We start from the raw sequence: 23,464 nt of genomic DNA on the forward strand, positions 1-23,464 counted from the left end.
TAAAATGTATAAACGGTTATGTTACTATAATTGTGACTAAAATGAGAGTTGATGTTGATCTTCTCTCAAGTAGGCCTAGGCCTATCTGCCCATGACATGCGTTCAGACAGATGACTGTGAGGGCAGCGTGTGGGTCGATATGTCTTCACCTCTATTCATTTGCATCTACATCATATTAACACATTTTGAAACTGCAGAATGAGTCACACACACTCACTGTTGTGCTTCCACCCTTTGTTGTGCGTACGCACTGTCTCTGTGTGCGTCTAAACTCAGTGCTGATAACCACCTCAGTGCCCGCCCACAGTCAGCCCGGAATGAAGCCTCTCCGCGCGGATGTCAGACCGGCTGCGGCGCCTCGCCTGGTAAGGCGTAATTCAAGTCATTGTGAACGATACGATTTAATAGAAAAATAAACATTTTGCCCTTGTAGGCTGTATAAAATAAACAGTCCTGTAATGTGTACACACTAATGAATCTGCAAAAGCAGTTCCTGTCTATATTGTGTCCCCCTACTGAGATATTAGAGCTGGAGCCTGAATAGCGTTAAATTATCAAAAAGTTCAATGCAAACAGCTAGAATGCGTTTTCTTTCATGGACTAAAAAATAAAAATAAAAAACCTTATAGTGAACCTCACTTGAGGGCACCTTATAGTGCCCCCTAGTGCATATAGGAAATAAGGTGTTCAGTGAGACTATAAAAAGGACATATGGACTGTAAATAAGGAATTTTCTTTTTTTTTAATGAAAGGATTTTGATTTTATATAATATTTGGACACACACACACACACACACACACACACACACACACACACACACACACACACACACACACACACACACACACATATATATATGTGTCATCTATGAGAAAACATTAGTATAATTGGTGTGTATTGTATTGTATTTGTTGTCTGTTTCATTTATTCCTCTCTCTCTCTCTCTCTCTCTCTCTCTCTCTCTCTCTCTCTCTCTCTCTCTCTCTCTCTCTCTCTCTCTCTATTGGACCTTGAGTCTAGCATTTTGATTTATTTTTATTTCCCGTGCTCCCTGCTCCCTATGGCCAACGAATTGTTGGTAGCCTCTGTGGCAGCCAGACCTACACAAGAGTATGCTACGACAAAGCCCAGGGGAGAGAGAGACGTCAGCTGATCCAAGGAGAGGTCCGTGCAGAAGTGGAAGAGGAACGCTGAAAGCCGGAGTAGCTAACAGTAGTAGTAACAATAGCTATGTGCAAGCAGGGAGCTTGGACTAATTGGGACCATACAACTCCACGTAAGATCACCTGGGCAGAACTTTGGAAGACAGAACCACCTAGACTCAAGTTTCTGATCCATTCAGTGTATGATTAACTTCCAATCCCAGCCAACCTGCATTGCTGGGGTTTAGCTAATACCCCAGCATGACCTCTGTGCCTGGCAAGAGGTCCTGCTTAGAGCACATCTTATGTGAGCTGCTGCCCGAAAGTCTTGGGAAAAGGGAGATACAGGTGGCGCCATGACCAGGTTCTGAAGGCAGTAGCTGACACCATCTGTATCCTAATCCAACAGAGTAAACATCAGCTCCCAATATAATAAGGCACAACATCACCCTTGTTAAGGCCGGAGAGAAACCTCAGCTGGAGCCATGGGCTGCTAGCCTCAGCTCGTGATTGGCTGCTGAAGGTTGGCCTGGAAGCAGCTGAAATTATCCGAAAAACATTGCAAGGATGACACTCAGGCCAGATTTGGTCTTAACATCTGACTGTTTCAAGCAAGTGGTCATGTTGGAACTTACTGTCCCTTGGGAAGCCCAGAAAGAAGAGGCCCACCAGCGCAAGAAGGTATCTCGAGCTGGCAGAGGAATGTAGAAGGCATGGGTGGAGGTGGGCTGCAGGGGCTTTGCTTCTCCTTGGTATTCGAGGGTTGCAGGAAAGAAGAGTCACCAAGAACATCATAGCCACAAATGAAGCTTTTTTCACAGCTTCTGTGGATCAAGAGGGGAATGATCATCCCCGGCTGGGTCACCCAGGCGAGGGTGCCTGATGATCTAAGACCGGAAACAAGTTGCAGCATTGGGTGTTTCAGAAACCAGCTTTTTCTATTAATTTAGTACACTTAAACATTTCACATTTTGAAGTATACGTTTTTTCATCTGTTTATATTTTATTTATTATTTTGTTTATTATATTATTTATATACAGATCTTTAATTTGTGACCCTGGATCACAAAACCAGTCACAAGTAGCACAGGTATATTTGTGCCAATAGCCAACATTATATGGGTCAAAATTATTGATTTTTCTTTTATGCCAAAAAGCATCATGTTCCATGAAGATATTTAGTACATTTCCTACTGTAAATATATAAAACATTTATTTTGTGAGTGAATGCAGCACAATCGCGAACATAAATGGACAACTTTAAAGGCGGTTTTCTCAATGTTTCGATTTTTTGCACCCTCAGATTCCAGATTTTCAAATAGTTGTATATCTGCCAAATATTGTCCTATCCTAACAAACAATGCATCAATGGAAAGCTTATTTATTCAGCTTTCAGGTGTTGTCAAAAAATGGACCCATGTGACTGGTTTTGTGGTCCAGGGTCACATTTGTGAAAACTAAGCATTTAATAATCATCTTACTAAGACATTATTGGGAGACATAGAGTGGCAAGTGATATTATGCATTGTATTTAGTCTGCTATACTGTTATTTAGATCTAATTGATTTACATTAGCTATCAGAATTTCATCTTGGCCATATAAATATCAGCAACTGCTCCAAAATGCTATTTTTTTGCTCAGTTTGGTAAATAAATTGTGTTTTTTTTCCTGAGCATTATCTCCATATTCTCTCTATAATAGTTTCAAATATTTTGTTGTTTTATTGATTGATTTTGTCTAGCCACTATTTTATATGACAGGCTTTACTTCTGAGTCACTGTCATGTAAACTGATTTTATATGAATCAGAGGCCCCAAGTTCCATGGTAATATCAACAGTATACCACCACGTGATATTACCATGTGATACCATCACTAGGCTACTGTCACAGTTTGTTGTTGTTGTTGTTGTAAGAGACATATTGCTGTTTAAAACTTGTTGAAAACTGTTCAAGAATAAATATAAATAAATATGACAGTCGAACTGAAATATTTGCTATTTTGTTATGTTTGGGTCCAATTTCTCACACATTCTCCACAAGATGGCAGCATCAGACTGTATACGTGTTCTCTATGGATTATTTTCTTTTGAAACCAATAGTGAAATCGTAACCTCGTGTAATTACCTCACTGTGACAGTAGGAGGCGTAAAACACTACATTCTTCTTTGGTTTAGGCCTAGTAAAAGTTTAGAAGTTTCTAGAATGGGTAGGCCTGGATGACTCATATTATAATGTTTTCCTCAAGGACAAACTCACACAGAAAATACAATTGTTCTGATACAGAACAAAATGGCTTTTATTTTTCTGGATAATCAAGAGATTAATAAGATATTGTATATGATTCTCTTGATAAAATCAGAGTTAAATCTGCAACCTGCTGGATTGTAGTAGAGCACAACAACAGCGACTGTCCACTTTTTCAGTGGCCTCAGTTACAGAAGTAGTTTTCCCACTCCCAAGAAAAATTATCCTATGTGGTAACTACTTGTTCCATGAAGCATTACTCAACAGATGACTATTGACAACAAGTCATAAATTGTTGGTATAGAATACATTCTATTTAATATTTATTGCAAAATATTCAGATATATTCAAATAGAAAAGTTGTTTTAGACTGACTCAATACCATCATTCCCAATGCTTCATGGGATTGGTGCATTTGGAGGCCTGTTTTGTGGTGCGCAAGAACATAAAGAGCGCTTGACAGGTCCTTGAACTGTCATTGAATGGTTGCACAACCCCAGAGCAACACCTGAACTGATCACCAGAATCCAGTTATTTTCTCTTTTTACATTATGGAAACATCAGTCGTGATTGGTTTCTCTTGAGCTCCATGCAGACCTGAGCTCTTCATTTTACAACCATTAGAGATAAACAGCTTTCTCTAAAACATGCCACAATCAAATTTTGTTGTTCTCACCCAGTTTCATCTTATATTAACATCTCGCCCAGTTTCATCTTATATTAACATTTTCTTGCATCAGATTAAAATCTACAGGTAATAATTTAAAATTGCATCATTTAGCATGACTATTTATTTAATTTAACATTACAACAGATTTTATGACTAATTGAATTGCACATGATCTTATAAAATGGATGACGACTCAGTTGATGGCATGAATTTTTCCATATAGGGCTTACATTTAATTAGAGATGTGCATATGTCAGCTATAATGATGTTTCTCTGAACAGTACTGCTTTAGACAGTAATTGTTCCAACTGTGAGAAATATTCACTGGAGTAAAATGTGTGACAACAACTCTGATCTCCCTATATAATATAAATAGCATATATAATATATAGAATATGATATAAAATATAAGGTAAATATAGGCAAATGTTTTTGTTATTGCAATGTAAAACTAAAACTGCTATTGCAAAGTAAAACTGAAAAAAATTAAATAAAGTTAAATTAAAATAAAATAAAATATAAATATTAGATGGAAAAACTTAAACTTAACAAACTTGTTGCAATGACAATTAGACCTAGCTATGATAAATAAATTGAAGTTGAAGTATACCTAAACCAATACTACAACGCGGGTCATACAGTGAGTCATTGCAGGATGTGATGCATGGCAATCAAAAATGAAACATGTTTTTTTTCAGCCAATGATGTGAGAGAAAACATGCATACATTAGCACGTTGCTCAATGATACGTTAGCTGGGCGTGTACGTAAACGCATTGCTCGGTCTTCGTTACTAAAATGCTCTTGGCTTAGGCAGTACTTGGTAGGTGCGTAAAGTGTGGAAATTGACTGTGCTGTTGATTCTGGAACTACAAGTTGTCTCCTAGTATTTTTCAAAATAAGGACATTAAACTGATTTAGCTCGACAAGACTGAGATGTTACAGTTTAGGGCTTCAATTGTGCTCAAGGAGTTGATTCAAACCAGCCCTAAGCGTTCGTTCTCTAACATTATAAGGCACAAAAAGACTTTACCAAACGCGTACTGCTTCAGCGCTGCTTATCGGGATGACAGAATATCTAAATTAAAGATTGTCTACAATGGAAGACCTTTTATTCAGCCTTTAGCTGGGAGAAGATTTCTGTGCACAAAGACCGATGGTGCGATTGAACCCACAGAGCCGGTGAAGAAAGATGAGACTGTCCAGGAAGCGACGGCAGATAAGTACGAAATTTATTTATTTATTTATTTGTCATTTGGTCATGACGCATGAGATATTCAACGTTATTGATCAAAAGTATATGGCATCACACACGCGCCAAAATATTCCTGAAAGGCTGACAACGTGGCGCTGTGTGTACACTTTTATTGCAAGTGGGTGGAGAACGTGCAGTCTAATATTAATGTATTAGAATTTGGTTAAGGTCACGTATACAGTGTTTCTTTCTGGTAATGTGGCACTCCCTATTACTATGTGAAGGACAGTCCAACGTCTTGACATTATGGTTTTTGAATGAATCTTTTTAAGTGAGTCAATCGGTCTCGTTCACCCCCATGCACTGACTGTATTTTCCGTTCACAGAAGTGGCTGCTTTTTGAAGCGCGTGACTCTTGTTCCGTTGTCATGACAAATCGCGTCCTCCTTCAAAATAGGATAACTATTATCCTAAGTATGAATGATATTAATTTAAAATATGCATAGCTTACTATATAATGCGTACTAAAACACATTAGTGCATAATAAAACCAATTGAACGTCATTTCTTACACTTGATTAATTGTTAATTAATAGATAATAATAATAGCCTATTAAGTGAATAATTGAACATTGGGGGTGACCCAATTTGTCACTACACCTTCATCAAAGACCAACTATATGTTTTTGTAATTGTGAAAGAGAGTCTATTGTGCACTTATTTTTTGAATGTCCCTGTTCCCATGAGATGTCTCAATTTCTTAGCCTGGCAAGCAAGACCTACATCAAGATGTTGGGTCTGGCAACTCACCATAGACACGGCTCAATCCGAGGGGCGGGATAAACGGCTGTCTTTCAAATTCCCTCTGCACGCAATAGGACAGCGCTTCAACCAACCAGAGCGTTTTCCCAACAGTGGAGCTAACGTTAGTTGATAGATTCAACTTTTGAATCTGGCCGGCAAAACTACGAACACAGCTTCCTTTTTTTAAGAATGACTTAAGTGCTGTTCTTTGCTCTTTTCTCAAAGAAAAATCTAACTCCAAGTCCTCCAGAGTCGCGGACAAAGCCGATCCGAAAGACTGTTCGCCAGCAGCAGCAGCAGCCATTCTTTGTTTTCAAGTAGCAGGGAACCGTCGCAACTCTGTCGTCATTATGTTAAGCCCGCCCCACCTACTCTATACACGACGTGATTGGCCTGACCCAATTTAGGTTTTTGCAGCTCGAAAGTCAATGGAGAGTTGCTAGACTGCCCTGGCTGCAAAATACATTTTGCTGCCGCTAGGGTGTGTCTAGATTTCTAGGCTATCAATTTCTAAGTGTTAAAATGAACTGCAACCTAGTCTTAAATTTGTCATCTGTCTTACTTCATACAAATGAATTTGACTTTTCTAAAAGAAGTGTATGTTATCGATTTGTTTCTATTATTAGGAAAATTTAACATTCATCAAACTAAATGGACTAAAACTCAAAACCCAACTTTGCTCATTTTAAAGCAGACTTTAAAATGTATTTTGAGTCTGTAAAGTTTAAAAAAAATCGAAAAGCCCAAAGATCTGTATCTCTGCTAAATGAATTTAATATTTGTGATGCCCTTTATCTTTTGTTTGTTTCTTTTTCTATTTTTCTTTTTTCCAAATTATTATTGTTTCAAGTTATACTTACCAAATGTGAAAATGTGTAAAAGAAATGTCAAGAACTTGATATCAAATTCTGTAATTTTGAAAATTCAATAATAATAAAAAAAAAAAGATATACATGTACATATATATAGGTCGAGCCAATTGTATTCGAGTGTGGGCTGTGAAGGAGCATTTCAATGGTTGAACGGACTGAATGAAATTTTATTTTTTAAACAAAACAGCTTGGCAGCGTCCGAAATCGCATGCTTTCTTGAGTAACGTTAGGCACTTATTTCGAATAAGTACTTTGCGAGCGCTAAAAAGTATGTTCTATATAGTATGAACGTGTGTATTATGAATGTAATTCGGACGTCCTATATTCGCCATGTTGTCATTTTCATGTGACCTACCAGCGTCAGTTGCGTCACTTCACTGCCATTCACAAATCCTCTCCCGTGGCTTCATGGGCTAGTAAAGTGTTCACCGCATGCACACTTCAAAATCTCGCTAGCCTACTATAAAGTAGGGAAATATACGATTTCGGATGCAGCCCTAGTTTATGAATAAATCGGCCTTCTCATTTTTTTTAAATAAAATTAATGAATGACATGTTTCGTGAGTGAAATAACCAAAAACATCTAATTCGTGAATCATCTGAATGAACTGGGGCCTTAAGAAAATGAATGAATTGGAACAACTCGTTCGTAAACCAAAGTTATTGAAATGGGATTTTTAGATTGTCTCGCTTGTGAACGAAGATCGTAATAATTGGAAGGAAGGTGCTCTACAAATAATGTTTGTAAAGCTTTGTTCACACATCACGATTTGGATCGATGTTTGTTCATCAAAATGAAGATTGATTAAAAACGATAAATTGATAATGTCAGCCCAGCTCTAGTTATTGTTCTTGGCGTGATTGGCCTTTAGTCATTCACATCAAGAAAATAAACTGTTATGAATGTGTTCCAACTCCATGCACAAGCAAGCTATTTAGGCTAACACAATCATACTTGTCTTTAATTTACTGAATGCACAGTAAGATCGGAACACCTCAGTGTTTTTAGCTAATTTGTTGAGTGACTCATTCATAACAGAACGTCTTGTTTCCTCCTGATGACTTGCAGAAAGTGCCACTAAATGATTTAGGGAACTAGTATGATTCTTTTTTTATGAATGCATGTAAAAGTTTTGTGTAACTGGAATGAATCATGACGAAACCAATATTGTTTAGCATTAGTGTGCTAACCCACTAATGTTTACTTTGTGGAAGTTGAAGCGGGGAGTGGCGGCGGCTCTTATCAGCTGCTACATTATGACTCCACACATACGGCAGCTGTGGAATGTCAATAATGCACTTCAACAAACAGCCAGGAGTGTGTGGTGGGATCTGCTACAGTGTTTTCAGTGGAGCATTCATCTCTTATATATATAACCAAACTTATTATCCATGTTTATAGATGAACATATCCCTGGCAGTCTTTTCCTCATGCTCTTCTGTTTGCCTGTGGTTCACACAGTGTGCGTGACTCATCGCTCGTCTGTCCATATGGATTATTTATAAGATGACGCAGAAGGCTCGTGCTGTCCCTGCAGAGAGACTTTAATCGAGAGCTTGATCATCCTCTCATGAATGCCATTCTGTCTCAAGGAGGAGCAAGATGACTGCTGTTTTCCAGACTGTCTGAGACAAAGAGTAAAATTAATGGTGGTTTTCAGCAAAATCGGTTAAAATTTCTGCTCTCCTTGCCTACTCTGTTAATGAAAAACACGGACAATTGTTCAGCTGGCATAATAAGTTGATGACGTACAGCATAATCCTGTTTAGTGATGTGTTGAACTTGGACTAATGGGTAATGCAGATTATTACACAAAAAATGGTGTAAGGTTGTAATTGCATGGATACGGTGTAGTGGTCGACAGCGTCTAGTGTTGTCAAAATTTAAAAAATGTGACGATACCAGCATTTCCCTCTAGCAATTGAGCGCTGTTGAACGGTTTCTTAAACGCCTCTAGACATCTATGTTGAGCGTGTGAACGCAATAGAGTGGTGCAGGTATTGACATCACTTTGTAGGCCAACCGGCAGTTAGCATCACACTGGTTCCCTCGACAAAAAAACAATAGGATTTTGCCTTTTGGATTATCGAAGTCGGTACTTTTGACAACACTAACCCCATCCATCCATCCAATCCAATCCAATCCAATCCAAAATACCTCTATATAAACAGACCAGTTTTAACTGTGCTGTGTTTACTCATCATTAATTGGCTTGATACTTCCAGCGAGAAGCTGTGAGCTGACACGTCCTGTTTGAAGCAATCAACTCTGCGTTCATTTGGAAATTAGATATTGATTGCTTTGTTGTCATGGGGATATTCTGTGTATTCATAGTGTTTAAAAAAGGTGAGGAGAGGTGAATGGAAATTTCAGGAGTCTGCTGCTGATGTTATGGGTGAAAGTGAGACCACAGGCTGCTGGTTTGGACCTGAAGCTGATCACAGACACCAGACACATGCTGTCACAGACTCCCAGAGCTACTGCTGTTGCCTTGACAACAAGACTTAACAGGTTATAATGGAGAAAGTGTGAGAGGAATATTTGTTCTAGAATTGCTCTGATACTATGATATAGAGATCACTCTGCTTTAAATGCAGGGCTTGACGCTTACTGTTTTCCCAAGGAGCACACGTGCTCCTAAGTTAAAAAATGTATGAGTGCATAAAAAAAAAAAAAAAATATATATATATATATATATATATAAAATTGAATATGCACTTCAATTCCACACCAGACGTTCTTGAAATGTTTCTTAGGCTATTTATTACATTTATTATGATACATTAATTATCAGTTAAACTGAATGTTAAACAAATAATATTATAACTAAACATATTTTCATATTTTTTTAAACTATAAACTTTTATCCCAATACTGTTCTGTGATAGATCCCTATGTAACAAAATATTTTATTGACCAGTGTGGTTTGTCCAATCAGAATTTAGAGATTGACCAGTGTGGTTTGTCCAATCAGAATTTAGGCTAGAGATTGACCAATGTGGTTTGTCCAATCAGAATTTAGAGATTGACCCGGGTGGTTTGTCCAATCAGAATTTAGAATTAATTTTTAACATTAGTTTAGCTGTTTTCATTCTTTTGCTTTTAGGTCTGATGTTACATAAAGTGGCAACATGAAGATATTTTTGCTATTCACTTGTTATGAATAATACAATCTTTTCATTTACCTCCAAGTTCCAAATAAAAAGAGAAAATAATCAAATAATAGTTTAGTTATAATAATTCTCTTTAAATGATGAAGTTCCTTTCATTTGTAAAGTATGTATTTAGATCATTGGATTATGCAGAGATATGCATTACCACATGGTTATTTAATATAACTACACTGTGGTGGTAATGACATCATCAAGGACCTTCTGAAGGTCAGCAAACGTTTCTCTTATTTATCTGTGAAATGTCAGTCCATGTCTTGGGAATCCCAGAAGGCCTTTCTGCTCTCCACCTCTATTAGAGTGGCTCCTTCCACTTCTATATTAGGAGATTTCAATTCTTTCTTTTAGGTTTTTTTGTGTCTCGACACTCTGGTCTTCATCCTGGTTTCATTCTATTTCACACATTCATAAGGCAGTTAGCTGATTATTTTTATTCCACTTGTAGTTGTAATGTTCCATCATGATGGGTATGGTGACTGGATATCTAGAGCACAGAAATGCTAACATACTCTTGAAAAGCATTAAATCAGACCAGTTCTTCTAACTGTTAGAACATGGTGCCTTTTTGTCTTTTATAAATCAGCCTTTGGTTTTTTTTTTTAGTATAGGTCCAGTTGCTCTGATGGACCTTTTTTTAATCTGAGATTAATACTGGCCTTGTTTTAAAATCTAGTGAGTAAATATTTTACTTATTACTTTTTACTTATTTATGGGCAAATTTTGTGCATTTTTATCCTTATTAGAATATTGTGCCATTTGCAACATGCTGACAACAAAATCTGAAGTAAGTCTTATTGCAAGTGATAAGTTTTTGTATGATGCACATTATGTGACCCGTCACGGAAACCAAGGACACAAGTCGGCAGCACAACTTTCGAGCAAAATGAGAAAGAAGCGGGTTTTTTTCAAAATTGGTGATTTACGTTTTTTTTGCAGAATCTGTAAGTTGAGATCACGAAGAAGCCTCTCCATGTTTGAGATAGCAGTATTGGTATATTTAAAAGCGTACATTTTGATGTTGAAATCGCCTTGTTTTTCGGAGATTCTAGCACGCAGTAGGGGGCGTGTCATTGTCGGTGTGTATTTCCATACTGAATTGCCGGCGTGGCTACTTATTATGCAGCGCTCGGGCCGGCTCTATCTGATTTCAAAATTCAATGAAGATGGACGGCAATAACATTACGATGTCCAGCAATCGATTTAAATAGTAGCTCACATGGGTTAAAATGGGGTTAAAATGGGGTTTAATTTGTCGTTTAATGAGATGTAGCCTAATACATGTTGTCAGTGTGAACACATAGATCCGCCAATGTAGTGCATATGAATGGTACAGTGGTATAGCTTTCGCCAGCCGTGTCAGAGGTTGAGAGTTCGTATCCGCCCTTGAATAAGTTTTTTTTTTTTCTCGTATAGTTTTTTTTCTCTCTTCAAAACGATTATCATGTTCATCAGTGGTTGTATATCAAGCAGGGACATGCAAACGTTTGAATTATTTTGTTATTTCAACAGAACAAATAGAGAGTATCCGCAACGGATTGAAGCGCGCGTCGAGTGAATACAATGCAGTGTGCGCGCGAGCCACACGAGTAAACACTGTATCTGCGCCACTGATCGCAGCAGCAACGAGCACTTTGATCACTTGATTAAAAAAAAAAAAACACACATTTCAGCGCTAGTATCTTATTTAAAAAACGAACTAAATGAATGCTCTGCCAGTTAACTGGAGATGTTTTATTTAGAGAATTTGTAGAATTGGTACATTCAGGGGGGAGGGGGAGACGGGGGAGCTTTACAGGGGGTATGACTTATCTAAATGAGATGTAAATGAGCCCTATTGTCATTCCCAGAAGCGTGAGAACTTGCCAATCTTTAGAAGCAGATTTCTACCATTTCAGTTTTTTTGAGTGCCTACCTTCAAATGGCCACAACTTCTCCAAATATTATCAGATTTCCATGTGTTATACATCGTTGGAAAGCTTGAATACTACACTTTCAGAATATGTGAATAACTCAAAATGCCCCAGAACCGACTTGTGTCCCTACTTTCCGTGACTGGTCACATATTTGCTATGTAGGCTAGAGCTTTCCAAATTGGTCCCTTATTTAATTTAGAAGCAGAACTGAGCGTATGCGATTGCCTGTGTCTGTCCTTCAGGTGAAAAAATCAGTTTGCTCAGTTTGCCATCAGTTGTCAGAAGATAAAGAAGATACTGTATCTTTATTGTTGTATTTGTTTGAGGCTTGAGGGGATTTCTCATCACTGATAACATCATGTTCTAGGGCTGCATGATTTATCGAAATGAAACCGCACATGATTACGAGAACGGCTCTGTGATCAGAAGTAAATGCTGCTCCATCTGAATGCCAAAGGGCGCTCTCGCCCAGAACAAATTTATTAAATGTTGTCTTTTATTGGACAAGAGGTTAATAAATGCTTCCGATGTTTGGAAATATGTTTGACACATGTTGCTTTTTAAAATGCACGTTATAGCGTAGCAACTCAAACTCGCAGTGCTTTCAGATGGAGCAGAGTTTACTACTGATCACAGAGCCGTACGTCACTGACAAGCTACTGCTACACATTAAAAATAATCACAATAAGCCAAAACGGTTCACGCGCGATTTTATGTTAATTGCAATTAATCGTGCAGCCCTGGCATGTTCAATGCTTTGAATCACTCCCAATGATTTCTCTATGAAGTGAAACATCAGCTTCAGCGTGATGCGTTGATCATCATTTGAGCCTTGTGAAGTGGCACTCAAAGTTAAATTAACACCTTGTTTGATTCATAAATGAATCAGTGTTTAATATGAGTTTTTGATATGAAGTTCAGAAGACATCAGTCACAATGTTTTAGTTTTCTCTCTGTGTGTAACATGATGCACGGTTCCTTCAGCATGACACAGGTCAACCCTCTCCAGGAGATAACTGAACATGGTGTCAGTGAAAATATCTGAGGCAACGTGGGGTTATATCTTTTGACTCTATGGCCTGAAAATAACAAAAGCATATTGTGTTTCTGTGCCAAAACATATGGTCTATGTGCCAAAAGTATAATTTAATGCCAGTTGTGCTCACCTTTTATCGAGCATTTATTTGAAACCGTGTCTTTCACTGTACTTGCTGAGTCATGATAATTTGTTGTTGGAAAGCCATCCGTGGACTTTTGATTCACCGCTGACATCTAACCTCCGTCGCTTGAGCTCTCTCCGGCGGTTCAGATAATTGTCCAAAGCGACTGAGTGTGAAAAATGGACTGAGCTCTCGTCCTTGTGTGCCGGGGAACTTGTTTTCCAAACCAGTGAAGATATTGCTAAAAGCTGTCATTGGCCCCGGCAGAGAATTTTGATCAGATTTTTATCACTGTTATAGTAACGATACTACTGTAGATAAATAGGCTATAATGCAATGGCACATAAAGAAAATGCGAGTGGTGCTTGATTAGTTGCCAGGATGTTTCTATTCGATTTGCTAAGTTGTTCTGTGTTCATTTCAACTTGTTGAAACTCACATAGCAGCAACCTCTAGTTTCAATAGGTCACCCCTTTTAGGTCGTCTTTGGGATTTGTTTTGCTCATTCTGTCACATGCACACATACACTTCTTTGTGAGCTGGTATTTTCTGAATCAGTCAGATTGTTACTTTCAGTTTTCCTCTATTGCTGTACATCTTAGTTACTGGTTGTCTGGCATGTCAGTAAAATCTAATGCCTCAATAACAAAAGTCTGTCAACAAATTACTTGGATTTTCAGCACAAAAGGTGAATGAACATGAAGATGTGATACCTGCAATTAAAGGTATTATCTGACAAGCACTCTGTCAGTAAAGTGAAGTTATCTGACATCTGAAACCCACAGTGAATGTTCTTCTGAACTGCACGTGGTGCAGAAGTGCATGCTTTCTCAACCCCATGGGCCTCACAGAGGTGCAACCGAAGTTTCCACAATCCTCCAGAGAGCGTCACATGGCACTTGGCAGTTGGCACAACACCGTAACATTGGAATAATTTGCAAGTAATTTTTTTAAATGATAATGGTGGGGCAAAAACAATTACCCCCTAATCCAATTATTTTTTACTTGAGCAAAAAATTGTATACAATGTTGTAGGGTTGAGCAATGTAGCCTACATTAATCAAATCAGTATATTAGAATTATTTCTGAAGGATCATGTGGCACTGAAGACTGGAGTAAGGATGCTGAAAATTCATAAATTACATTTTAAAATATAAAATATTATTTTAAATTGTATTAATGTTTCTAAATACCATTGTTTTGACTATTTTTGATAATTATATATATATATATATATATATACACATACATACACAAGTAAATATATACTCAAGTAAATTGTGATAAAAATCTAGTAAAATAATTGTCATGTTAGTTTTTCCAATCCTATCACTAAATGAACATACTGAAAAATTATGTTGAATCATTTATTTATATGCACCTATATACAGTATCAATTCATAGTAGTTCAGTAATATTTACCCAATACCCACATACATTTTAATTTATGAAAAATGCCAAACACCTTTGATTCTGGGTGAAATTGATCTTTTGAATTGATTCACTTAAACAGACCGTTTAAATTAATTCAAGGAAATGAACAAGACTTTTCAACTCTGGTGTTTTTGTTATGGTACTAAAACATCCCTGTTTCAATGCTCTCATACTCATAAGTTTTGAGACAAGGAAAGACTGTAGAGCTAGTCAGTTTTACAGTGTTTAGTTACATTAAATCTTTTGAGAACAACTCTGAACGACCTCACCTACAGTACCTGTATCCAGAATACGTATTTCCACTTGGCACAAGGTTTAGATGAAAATACCACTGTCAGCAGCAGTAACCGTAGAACATAGTCTGTCCTTTCCATATCCCCTACCTGTCCCATGCACTCTGAAAAACAAACACTTTACCCTGAGCCTATACTGGCCATTGTATACAGTGGCTAATGCACCAGGTTTGTTTCAGTCTTCACTGAGAGCTGTCAGCTGAACATAATTACAGCATCTGTCGGTGGAAAGCAAGTTATTGAACTTGTAAAACAGTTTTTAAGGATGTTGTTTCGTAACAAATTTATACTCTAGTAACCAGGGTACTCTAGTGCAGTGGTTCCCAAACTGTCCTGCCGGCACCCCAACACTGCACATTTTCTTTGTCTCCCTAATCAAACACACCTGATTCAACTCATCAGCTCATTAACCCATGTGATAATGAGCTGATGAGTTGAATCAGGTGTGTTTGATTAGGGAGACAAAGAAAATGTGCAGTGTTGGGCTGCCGGGCTGCAGGGCTGCCGGCAGGACAGGTTTGGGAACCACTGCTCTAGTGTATGCAGAGCCGGTTCTAGACATTAGGAGGCCCTAGGCATAATTCATGTTGGAGGCCCCCCACCCCCAATAAAAAAACACTTGAAACAAATATGATTCCTAACCTTTTTATTTATACAACATTTAATTTTAAAAGCAGTATATTTTTACTTACACAGTACATAAGTTTGGACACATTACTATTTTTAATGTTTTTGAAAGAAGTCTCTTATGCTCATCAAGCCTGGATTTATTTGATCAAAAATACAGAAAAATAATATAGTGAAATATTATTAAAATTTAAAATAATGATTTTCTATTTTACTATACTTTATATTTCTGTGATGCAAAGCTGAATTTAGTGCCACGTGATCATTCTGATTTATTATCAAATGTTAGAAATGGTGCTTAATATTTATTTTATAACCTGTCTGTGATACTTTTTTTCAGGATTTTTGATTATTAAAGAGTTGTTTTAAAAAAGTCTTCACTATCACTTTTTATATATTTAACACATCCTTGCTGAATATTCCTGTTTTTTTTTTCTTCTGTATTTTTGATCAAATAAATGCAGGCTTGTAGAGCATAATAATAAACTACTTTCAAAAACATTAAAAATAGTAATGGGTCCAGACTTTTACCGGTACTGTACATATTAATCAAACTTTATCTACGGTAATCTCTTTTTTGTTTAATGAAGATGTTATTGTTGTTGTTGTTATTTTGCTGTTTTATTCAATTTATTCACAGTTCCAGAATCCCACTTCAGTAGATGAGCATAAGTGCTTTTATATTGCATTGCTACCTTAAATATGCTATACACAAATCAAGTGGAAGAGAAAGACACGATCGCTACTGAGCAGAAAAAAATATATAAAGTGAAATTATTGGCGTAATGTCAGGAATCTAATCATCAGCAGAATTTAGAAGATAGACCCATAGATATGAGATCCTTTAGACTATTTGAAACATTTAAAAATGTTGTAGTGTGTTGGCTTTTTAACTTAGAATACAGACGTCTTGTCTTTTAATTTTGTAGCTTTTTTACTAGTCAGCTCCCGACGCGATGTTATTCATTGTACGCGCAAATTCAAAGCGTCGCGTCTGGGCACGTTAATGACGCTCGCGCTCTTTTAAACTTGTAGTAAAGCGGTGAATGATTTTTCCAGAAATGACGCTGATCTACAGTACAAGTTTATATTTAGAATACATTGCAATCACTCCAAAATAGATGACGACAACTCTCACACCTGCATTATTAGCTGTGCTTCTTTGTGTGCTTATTAGGCTTTAGCCTCGCAGCATCTGATGGATGCGTTCGTTACACATACTTTCAGAAGCCCGCACACATTAATTGGTTTAACTGCAGTAATGTAACAGTCTATGGTTAAGATAAACATCGTCACTATTTTTAGTGAATTAATAAATATTGAAATAAATTGTAGATAGGACATTTGTACTTTTTTTTTTTTTTTTTTGTCCCTCTGTCTGGGCCCCATCCCGCCAATCGGGCCCTAGGCACGTGCCTAGTTTGCCTTTGCGTTAATCCGGCTCTGAGTGTATGCTCTACTATATGCTCTAGCTCACCCCAAAATGAAAATTGTCATGTTTCTCAAGGTCTACGGAAGAAGAAATTCGTAATGGATTATTGACTAACTGAAGTAGTATTGTTCTCACTTCCTATACGTACAGCAGGGTTGGATGGGCATCTAATGAATCTCTTGAGGACAGTATAACTACCAGTATATGTTACTCATCCAGACAATGGACCAGATTTATCAGACAGTGTGTGGATGGGCAACTGTTTGTCTCAATCCAGAAGGTTTGGATCTTTCACTTCCAAATGACTTCCTGGCACTTTGAGCGCCATGTCAGTGCATCCTCTCTCTCTTTTTTTTTCCCTGAAAAATAATCCACTGTGGATTTTTTCTTTTAAATATCAGCCTTCATCTTGCTTATTGACCATAACATAAAACACGGTTTTCAACTGTGATAACTAATGTGTTCACTGACAGTGACACTACTGCTATTTATATAGCACATTTCCCGTTATGAATTATACCATTTGGTCCGTTGGGTCAGATTGCTTTCACACCTCAAGAGAACCGCCCAATAGTTCGCTTGCAATTGGGCCGAGACCACCTTGTTCAGGCGGTCTCGGAACGATTGTTTTGGTGCGGATCCAAGCATGATGGTTGTGTTTACATATACTTAAACAAAGCCGAACCAAGGGAGAAAACGCACCAGGTTCTGAAACAAACTCTCAGGTGTGAAAGCACCCTTATTTGTATCTTCACAACTTGTTGAATTTTTTTTTAAATTATTATTATTGAACAGCTACTTGTAAAATCAGCTTTTCCTCTAATGCAAGTAGCAAAATTCATTATCAGTTCATATATACTTGGTGTATACTTTGTGATGCATTGACGTCAAGACCTCCTGTGTCAGAATATTTTGATCGAGGACCAGATGGGAACTCTGTTGATTGAAATATCGGCCTTCCCTGTACAAGTTCACAGATAGGAAGAAATTAAGCCATGAATAGCATCAAGTGTCCATTAATACCACCATGAAGTTTAATACGCTCTGAGGGTCAAGCTGTTTAGACCAATAAACCAATAAACAACTGTTAAACTTGCACAGTGTGCAGTAAACACAATCAAATGCCATGTGACCACTTGTGTAATGAAGAAAAACAGGAAGTTCTAATATAGTTAGATGGCGAATATGTATTTTCAGTTTCATATTTCCTCATCTCTGGGAATATACTTCCTCTCCTGTGTGTTTTAGCTTAAATGTGATGAATGCAAGGTCAGTTATCTAATGCTTTTGTCCTTTTTCCCTGTGAATGATGGCCCTTATGCCCAGAACGGCTGAGTCATTTGTGAGCATTTATCCAGGAGACTTTGGTGTTACAGTGCAAGTTATGTCAGGTTCCTTTAGTTTAAGCCCATCACTGACCATTATTAACCAGTTACAAGCTTTAAATCTGACCTCACCCAATAGAAATGACAAAGGCTAAAGGTGTTGTATGTATTGTCAAAAGGGCCAACATAATCTTTGTGATCATTCTACATATGCATCGTGATCTAATCTCCCTTGAAACGTGGAGGAAATATATATAGTGTTTGAGGCTTGCCAAAGTTAGTTTTTAACAATTTGCTTTAAACTACATAATTTTCTTGGATAAATCAGGGCTCCAGACTAACTTTTTTTATTAGGAGCGCTGTAGCCCCTGACTTAAAATTTTAGGAGCGCAAGCAGAAAATTTAGGGGCACACCTTAAATCACCTTGCAATGCAATTATTCACATTTTCCCCCAAAATAACTATTACTGACAAATGCTTTGATAATAAATAGCCTTAACGTACAGAAATTACAATGTGCAGTTTTATTTTAAGTTCACAGGGCTCCAGACTAACATTTGAGGGCAGCGGCACTAAGTTCTACAGAACGTATTTGGTAGCACTGTGGGATGACAAAGCACTGAGCTTAATTTGAGGTGTATAGATAAAGTTAACTTTAATTATTATCATAGATATTATGGAGTGAAAATAGCCAGTAAGCGTCCTCTGCAGCTATGTTTACAATAATAATTTAATCTTTTTCTTTTTTTTAAAAAAAATAAGTGTGAGTTTTCCTACTTCTTGAAACTTTTAGTTTTATAAATAGGTACAATCTTTAAAGGAAGAACAAAAAATGTTTTGGTCAACACATTAAAAAATAACATTTAAATATGATAATATAGTTTTGAAGTGCTGGAAAAATATGTGTAGGCTACTGTTATAACCACAGTATACCATAGTTACAGTTGTTACTACATTAAATCCAAGGTGAATGTTGCTGATCTGTGGACCAAGCCTTCTATAACTTGTTCGCTCATTGCACGTTTCTCCTGGTTTCCACGTCAGCGCTGTTTGATCTTATATGGTTTATAACAGAGAATTCTGCGTCAAATCTGAATGTTTCTCACTTGATCTCGCAGCAATGTTATTAATTCTGTCGCGAACTCAATGGATTTCTTCACTGGATCTCCACGATGTAACTGTTTCGCGTAATCGCGATCGGCCCGCGACTGGCGAGAGGAGCTCTGTCTATTATTGGTTCGAACTATTAAACGGTCTGTGAAGCAGAATGAGTGCTGAGCACTCGCGTAGCTACGGGTGGGCCTGGGTGGGCCTGGGCCCACCCACCTGTCAGTCAGGCCCATCTAGTCACTCAGTGGCCTCACAAGGTAGCCATAGGAAATTATGTTGCGATTATAACAATTTTGACCTATAAAAATAAATCTTAATGTTTCTTGATTCTTGTTTGGTTGTCATGGTGATGACGAAATGCCCGCGTAGCGCATTTCGGAGTCAGACTCAGATGATTGCGAACAGCCCATGCCCCCTGCACAACGACGAGCACATTTCACAGAGGGACACTGAAGTTTAGCTAAGGAACGTTATGTTAAATAAACTAAAATGAAACAGAGCAACAAGTTTGTGTCAAAAAGACCACGGCCACCACAGGAGGAAGATAATGCAGATGTTCAGGAGAATTGACTGAATCGTTGGACTATAACGAAATCATTGCAGTGTTCAACTCTTAAGGGGGTCGCACACTGGACGCGCAGCGCCGCGTCTAGGACAACTCTCACTCTTGAAAATCCGATAATGTCAGCAATTTTCATTCAAGCAGCTGATTTCTGTACATGAATATAAAACTAAACGTATATTGCAGCCCAGGGTGAAGTCAGATTCATTAACTACGATTTGAGACAAATACATGTAAATTTAATATAAAACTATGTAAATAGCGCTCTGTGGCGCGGCAGGATTTTGAACAAGGTCCTGAGCCGTTGCTGGGCGCCGCGGACAGACGCCGCCGGTGTGTGTAGTGCAGAGTGCGAATTACCCCACCATAATTGGGGGGTACTGCTCCTTCACTTCTTCTATGACCATCATGGTCCACTACTACCATATCAATCTCTACCGTGATCGCCAAGTGTAACATGTGTTGTGCAACACACATATACATGTTTATAGGTGTAAACATGGTCTAAAATAAGATAATTAACTGTGTATTTTTTGTAGATCATCATATATAGCCTAATATGTTTCCCACATTTTTTTTTTTGTTGGAGGAGCTTGGTATCTCTAGGGGGGTCCGGGGGCATCCCCCCCCCCCGGGAGAAAATTTTGTACATTTTAAAGATAAATTAATTAATCTGGTGCACTTTGAGTCACCCGAATCCACTATTAAAAATAAATAATCCGCCCGCAAACCGTCTATATTCTTTGATTTAGATATCTGCATCTGATCATCACATTACAATTATTCAAATTCTTAGTGTTAAGCATGATAATATGGTAACATATCACACTGAAGTAGGCTGATTTAAAATGAACATTTATTTAAAATAAAAGTTCTTCTTTTGGCAAAATTACATTTCCTTATCCTTAATAGCCTAAACAGAGGCTTTACTCCCTTCAAACTTAAATTGTCAATGTTTCATTACGTCACTGTTTGAAAACACTCAGAATAATTTTCTGTACCTTTATAAAGGGCATTTTCCCCTAATTTTATTAAATGAATGCTCCATCTTTCATTTCAAATTCTTATATTTGATAAATATATTCAATTAAAATAATTAGACACTAGGCTGTTACCAATAAAATTAAATAATTTACATTGAAAATTATAACTGTATTAGATTATTTTAAATATTTCTGTATATAGAAATAAGGAATGTTGAAAAGAATGATACTTTATGAAACTAGCGTTTTGTCATTCAACTGACACTTGCGTGAGAAGTTGAAGTCGTTCTCTATCTCCGTTGCTTCTAGCGCCACGGTGGTTAAAAATGGTACGGTCCACAATAGGGGTGTCTGAAATCGCTGTACATTAAAACTATCCTACAGTGAGTTGACTTGTATTGTAACTGTAATTACATTTTTTCACAATATCAGAAAATATATCTGACCCCCCCAAAACTGATATTTCTGTCCCTTTGGGGGGTACTTGGTCTTCATTGGGGGGTATAGTACCCCCCAGTACCCCCTGTAATTCGAACTATGGTGTAGTGTACACACTACACTCAGAGAATAATGTGTTCGAATTTAAAACTGTGTGCGACCCCCAGCCCCGTCGTCTCCTGTTATAAGCTAGTCATCAAAAGTAAGCCAATCTACGTTTATGTAGTTGCCTAGTCAATGTTGTTTATATAACGTGGTTTATGTGGCCGCTGAGCCAGACTATGACCAAGCATTGTTTTTGGTTTTTACACACTGTCCACTACTGTCCTGCTGCTGATTTGATGATGTTGTTTCGCATCTGTCAGATGCGCGTGTGTGTGTGGTGTGGCCTGGCCGCGCGCAGTGGAAATGCTGTTCTTATCGTTATGTTCTTTATAAACACTGCTTATGATGACTTACATGCTTGTGCTCTGATTAAACTGTGGTGTATTCAAGCAGGTGTAGTTGTGTTGGCCTATTTTGATAACAGATGCATTTTAGGCTGTGCCCACCTGATTTTCTCTGGGCCCACCCACATTGTGATTCCTGGCTACGCTACTGGTGCTGAGTAGCGCAGTTTTTTTTCCACTTTCATTTTGTTTTTATTTATTAACATGTCACGGCATACTCTATGCTTGAGGCTGAGATTGAGTGTTTAAACTGCGAAGTGCCTGCACTGTCTGCAAACTTCGTTTTCCCCGCAGTTCTGGGGTAGCGACTGCAACATTCGCAGCTCATGGAGTTCATCTCCTTACAGTACCTCAACCAGCTGAATTCTCGTAGCCAGTCTTCCCGAAAATAGTGGGTTCAGGCCTTTATCACCTTACAAACCTCTGACTCTGAATCATCATCATCCTACTGTGTCTGTCCGTGACATTGATATTTGTCTCCGTCTCCTTCCCACTGACGTTTACGCGCGCTCGATTATCTCTAGGACCCTCCCCCTCCACACATTAGCCAGTTACAGGGGCCATTCCCTTTTCTTCTCACACTCATTGGCCTGCCACACATTCGCGCCCCTTCCACGTTTAACGTGAAAAAATTAAAAAATAAATTACTGGTCGCACATGTGCGACTGGGTGTAAAATTCAGTCGCACACTCTCAAATTCTGGTCGCAAAATGCGACCATTTGGTCGCAGTCTGGAGCCCTGTAAATTGGTTCCACACAGTTTTTTCTATGCTGTGCGCTTCATATTTTCTGATTTTTAACTGTTTCCCTCTATATAGAATGACATTATATAGATCAGTGTTTCCCCACCATTGACAGAATTTTCCGGCAATCCATGTTTTAACTGTTAAACGGTAGAGGATGCTTTTATGCATCTTCTGAAATAGAACAGAATCTCTGGATCAAAACACAGGAGAAGAAGAAGCAGAAATAAGCAAAAGAAGCATTGCATGTTAAATAACGTGATCATCAATTGTCAACAGCATATAAATCAAAACTGCCTAACATTACCGAGTGAAATGTCGACCCAGGACAAGGTATATGACTGTGAAGCTTTGGGGGTGTTGATGGACTCGATCTACTAAATCTGTTTTGATCAACGTTCTGAATCCCGCCCAGACGTAGTCTTTGACAAAAATTAGATTTTCTCAGCTTTTTGTTTAAAATGTTGCTTTTTTTATGAAACTTACTCACATTCAAGTGTTGATAAAAAAAAAAGAATGCATGAAGATAGAATAATTTTGCTTGTTTTTAAAGCATATGCTCTGTTCTTTCTTTTGATATATTGTATGTTCAGATATTCATACAACAAAATATTCTGGGGGCCATGACATTTTTGTGAAAGTAATCAAAAATGCTGGCAACTTTTTGAAAAAACGCTGGCGGGGAAAGAGTTAACAGATTGAGTTGATGGTTATAGTGCCCCACTCATGTACAAATGTAAATTACCGTAAATGATTAAACCATCAATTTAGCTGTCATTAGTTGTTTGTTGTTAAATAAATATTTTGAACCGATTGCATTGGTCAAACAAATTGTTGTCGGTTACTGATTTACCGCCCACATCCTTATTACTATTTGAAAAAGATCATAAATATC

At 37.7% G+C, this 23,464-nt stretch overlaps 1 protein-coding gene across 5 annotated transcripts in view; it reads left to right on the plus strand.

Annotated features, from left to right (window-relative positions):
- The first annotated feature begins 4,811 nt into the window (after window positions 1-4,811).
- The window catches only part of glsb (glutaminase b), a 60,632-nt gene continuing 41,979 nt past the window's right edge, over window positions 4,812-23,464 (plus strand). For 3 of the 5 annotated variants that reach the window (XM_081368630.1, XM_081368631.1, XM_081368632.1), the window contains exon 1: window positions 4,866-5,281. In XM_081368630.1, the coding sequence (XP_081224756.1) occupies window positions 4,995-5,281 (287 nt within the window). In that variant the 5' untranslated portion in view covers window positions 4,866-4,994. Of the gene's footprint in view, window positions 5,282-23,464 lie in introns of all 5 variants that reach the window. The other 2 variants (XM_081368629.1, XM_081368633.1) reach the window with 2 other exon arrangements.

The sequence above is a fragment of the Scardinius erythrophthalmus genome (assembly GCF_964197995.2).
Source record: "Scardinius erythrophthalmus genome assembly, chromosome: 6".
NCBI lineage: Eukaryota > Metazoa > Chordata > Actinopteri > Cypriniformes > Leuciscidae > Scardinius > Scardinius erythrophthalmus.